General features: G+C 31.3%; 1 protein-coding gene across 1 annotated transcript; it reads left to right on the top strand.

The window, feature by feature from the left end:
• Positions 1-305: 305 nt before the first annotated feature.
• Positions 306-3910, top strand: LOC119369944 (beta-glucosidase 17-like). Its single transcript, XM_089723513.1, has 13 exons — positions 306-508; positions 576-645; positions 884-942; positions 1043-1118; positions 1325-1402; positions 1495-1582; positions 1883-2135; positions 2223-2338; positions 2553-2770; positions 2879-2910; positions 3160-3262; positions 3373-3475; positions 3569-3910. Exons 1-13 carry the CDS (start codon positions 359-361, stop codon positions 3735-3737), a joined length of 1515 nt encoding a protein of 504 aa, XP_089579639.1. The 5' UTR covers positions 306-358; the 3' UTR covers positions 3738-3910.
• The last annotated feature ends 353 nt before the right edge of the window (positions 3911-4263 follow it).

Raw genomic sequence — 4263 nt, forward strand, 5'->3', positions numbered from 1 at the left:
ATAATAACTTAACCTATTTCAATACAATTTATAAAATATAACTGCTAATTATTGAGTTCATTATCATATATGGTGGAGTTTATAATTTCCTTTTTTTTTTTTTTTGAATTTTACTTTTAAAAATAATGACTTTTTAACAAGAGGATCATGTATTATGATTATGGTAGAATGGAGTGAGCAAAAAGTTGGACGGCATTGACTGTCACTATTATCACACTGCAAGAAATTAGAAAACGATGAATAGTACAGCTCAATAACTTCAGCACATAAACGAATTCCCCATTTTCTTTCTCTATATAACAAAGACTAAAAAGATCCAAATGAACATCCCGCAGCTTCTACTATACTAAATAGAGCTATGGCAATTAAATGTGCTTTAGCCTCCATCTTGGTCCATCTAGTTCTAGCCAGCTTACCAACTTACACCATTGGCAGCCGGTTGCTGCCACTCAACCGAAGCAGTTTTCCGCCTGGTTTTATTTTTGGAGCCGGTTCTTCTGCTTATCAAGTATGATCTTTCTTTTCTTTTGAAAAAAGAACAAAGAAATTTTCTTGACTAGTATTTTCTTTAACAGTCTGAAGGAGCAGCACTGATAGATGGCAGAGGACCAAGCATATGGGATACTTTTGTGAGGGAACAATCAGGTTTGAATAGAAGAAGAAGAAGAAAAAAAAAAAAAAACTTTGTTGTTTTATGCTTTGTAAATCCTTTTACTATGAGTAATGAATTTATGTTTTTCCTCTTCATCTTTATCCCTTCCTTTGTTATGTGTTTAAGATATTTTTGTTTTGTCGTTTCTTTGAAAATGCTAAAACCAGCTTTCCTACCCCATTTTCTAACCATTTTTATGTGTTTTGAAAAAATTTTACCTTTGCGTGGCAGAAAAAATTAAGGATCGCAGTACAGGAGATGTAGCTGACGATTTTTATCACCGTTACAAGGTATTATTATGAAAAATTAAGCATAGTATATATATATATATATATATATATATAGTATTTTTATTCCTCTATATATTTTGCTTGCTTGCTTTGGATTCAGGAGGACATAAAACTAATGAAAAAGATTGGTCTGGACTCCTTCAGGTTCTCCATTTCGTGGAGTAGAATCTTACCAAGTAAGAGAAGGAATTTATGAAAGATAAATTGGGATAGAATAATTAATGAGTCTGAATCTTAATTCATTACAATGGAAAAGTACAACAATATGCTAAAATAGGTATATATATTCTAGGTTAGGTGAGGAATTATTAAGGTGTAACACTTTTCTCCTTTTTCCTTTTTTTTTTTTTTTTTTTTTTTTTTTTTTTTTTTTTTTGCTCAGAGGGGAAAATCAATGGGGGAGTGAATGCACTGGGTGTTCAATTTTACAATGACCTCATCAACAATCTACTTTCCAATGGTCAATTACCATTATCTTTCACTATATATATTTTTATTTTCCTGATTAATTACTTAATATGTTTTCACTAAAATAGTAAATTGAGCATGCAGGTATAAAGCCCTTTGTGACTTTACTCCATTTCGACCCTCCACAAGCTCTGGAAGATGAGTATGGTGGTTTTCTAAGCCCACAAATAGTGTAAGTGACAAATTTTCATATATATATATAAGAATATGTTCGGTAAAATTAATTTTGTAGCAGCTATTGAATATTTTAGTAACTGTTAACTGTTTAAATAGCCTTTCATCAACGTTCAAGTGAGTAACATTTCATAATGCTCTCTCTCAAATTCTTCTCACTATTATAAAAGATATATTGTGGTTACATGAAAAGCTGTTGCCGAACATGACCGAAGAACATTCTATATTTTTCATTTATTTTTAATATGTAACAATATAATATGAATGTCTCTAATTCGATGAATATATATATATATAGGAAAGATTATGTGGAGTATGCAGACTTTTGTTTCAAAACATTTGGCGATCGAGTGAAGCTTTGGGTGACCATAAATGAACCCAACATATTTGTCATCCAAGGTTATGACTCCGGTGTCTTGGCACCTGGTCGATGCTCCCACCTTGTAGGAAATTGCTCTGCCGGAAACTCTGCAACTGAACCTTACATCGTCATGCACCACCTACTTCTCAGCCATTCAGCTGCTGTCAAATTGTATAGGGACAAGTACGAGGTAACTAATACTTTACCAGTAATTAAATGTATTGCATCTCCAGACGAATTTTTCTTGACTACTAAGTGATAAATTTAACATTTGCAGGTTATCCAAAAGGGACAAATCGGAATTACGATAGCAAGTGAATGGTATATTCCAAAGTACAATACATCTTCTAGCCGCTTGGCTACCTCTAGAGTCTTGGATTTTAACTTTGGATGGTAAGCACTAAATCTATATATATATATCCGAAATAACAAGATGAACTATACAACAGTGATATCTCTTAACTCATTAAATTAGTAAAAATTCTTATAGTCGAAACTACTCGAACTCAAGACCTCTATAATATGAGAAAATCAACCAGACCACACTTGATTGACTGTAATTTCATTTTTTCTTTGAGGTGACAATATTAGAACTATATTTTTGCAGGATTGCACATCCAATTACATATGGAAGCTATCCCCGAAGCATGAGAGAACTAGTGGGAAGTAGATTGCCAAAATTCACTCAAGAACAATCAAAAATGATAAAAGGGTCCTTTGATTTTATTACCCTAAATTACTACTCAACATATTATGCAGAAACTGCTCCACTTGCTAACGGTGCCATCCTTAGTTATACTGCTGACCAACGTGTAAATACAACTTGTAGGTTCAAATTTTTTAAAGCTTTAATGATTATACAATTAAGCTTTGAAGAAAAAATTTTAATTAATCTATTAATACTAATTAATACTATGCATTTCGTCACCGCAGCAGAAAGGAATGGAGTTCCCATCGGCACACCGGTATATCTTTCTTTTTTCTTTCACACATCGCCATATTGATACCAATGAGATAGGATTTTTTTTTTTTTTTTTTAATTGAAAAAAGAACATCGTACTAATTGCATATTGAAGGGTAAGTTGCTCAAAATTAAAGAACTTCAATTTACGAAGAAAAATGCATCAGAATTAAATTTTCTTGGAATCATAATGAACAAAGAAAATGTGATTAGCTGCTAATTATATGTTGACATTTTGCTTGGTGTTGCTTAGACTGTTTTGAGCTGGCTTTACATCTATCCAAAAGGATTGGAAGAGCTTTTGCTATATGTGAAGGAAAATTACAACAATCCTACTATTTTCATTACTGAAAATGGTAAATTTAATTTCCTATTTTAATCAAATATAAGGAAAATTACAACAATCCTACTATTTTTTTTTTACAGAGGTTAATTAATGGTTTTAATCTGCATTAATTCCTTGCAGGAATGGCTGACGATGCCTCTTTGCCGCTTGAAGTTGGCCTTAAAGATGGTTTAAGAATAAGATACCTTAGTAGTCACTTATCTTATCTTTTAAGGGCAATCAAGTAAATTTTTTTTAATTATTTTTACTTTTAACAATTAATTAATTAATTGGTGATATTAAACAAATTAATCACGATTTAATTGAAATTTTGCAGGAAGGGTGTTAATGTAAAATCATACTATATATGGTCATTTTTTGATGACTTTGAATGGAGCAGTGGCTACACCATTCGATTTGGCATCACTTATGTTGATTATAAGAATAATCTGAAACGATACCTCAAGTACTCAGCCTATTGGTTCAAATTGTTCCTTGCAAATTAATTATGTTTGAAGACCTCCCAAATACTTTTTACTCTTCATTTTCCAATAAAAAAATAATAAAAAAATGCTTTGTGTAACTTACAATAATAGTGCGGTTAATTCAACCGATCGAATTAGTCCATTTGACAAGAATGTGCTCTCGTTTCTTTTTAATAAGAGCTCGATTTCATGGATATGTGAGTTGATTTGCATGGAAAAAATCCAAATTTCTTAAATAAAAGATCGAGCGTTTTCATCTTTATGAATCGAGAAAAAAAAAAGTTTAAATATATATTTTTTCATTCTTGCATTCTCTTCTTTAGTTGTACAATCCAACCACTTTCCTTTTGTATTGTCATTTTTAAATTATTATACCAATTAATGTGTCAAAATGGATTGACGCGTTGGTCGACACGAAATCGCCTAACACTAGACACGATTATAGTGAACATGAACACAACCTGTTTAACAATTGTGTCATATATTTAAATACGAACATGACATAAAAATTAAACGAATGATACATATATGATGCAATTAAATGGGT

This window comes from Jatropha curcas, chromosome 6, assembly GCF_041381405.1.
Source record: "Jatropha curcas cultivar XTBG-Jc1 chromosome 6, XTBG_Jcur_1.0, whole genome shotgun sequence".
Taxonomy (NCBI): Eukaryota; Viridiplantae; Streptophyta; class Magnoliopsida; order Malpighiales; family Euphorbiaceae; genus Jatropha; species Jatropha curcas.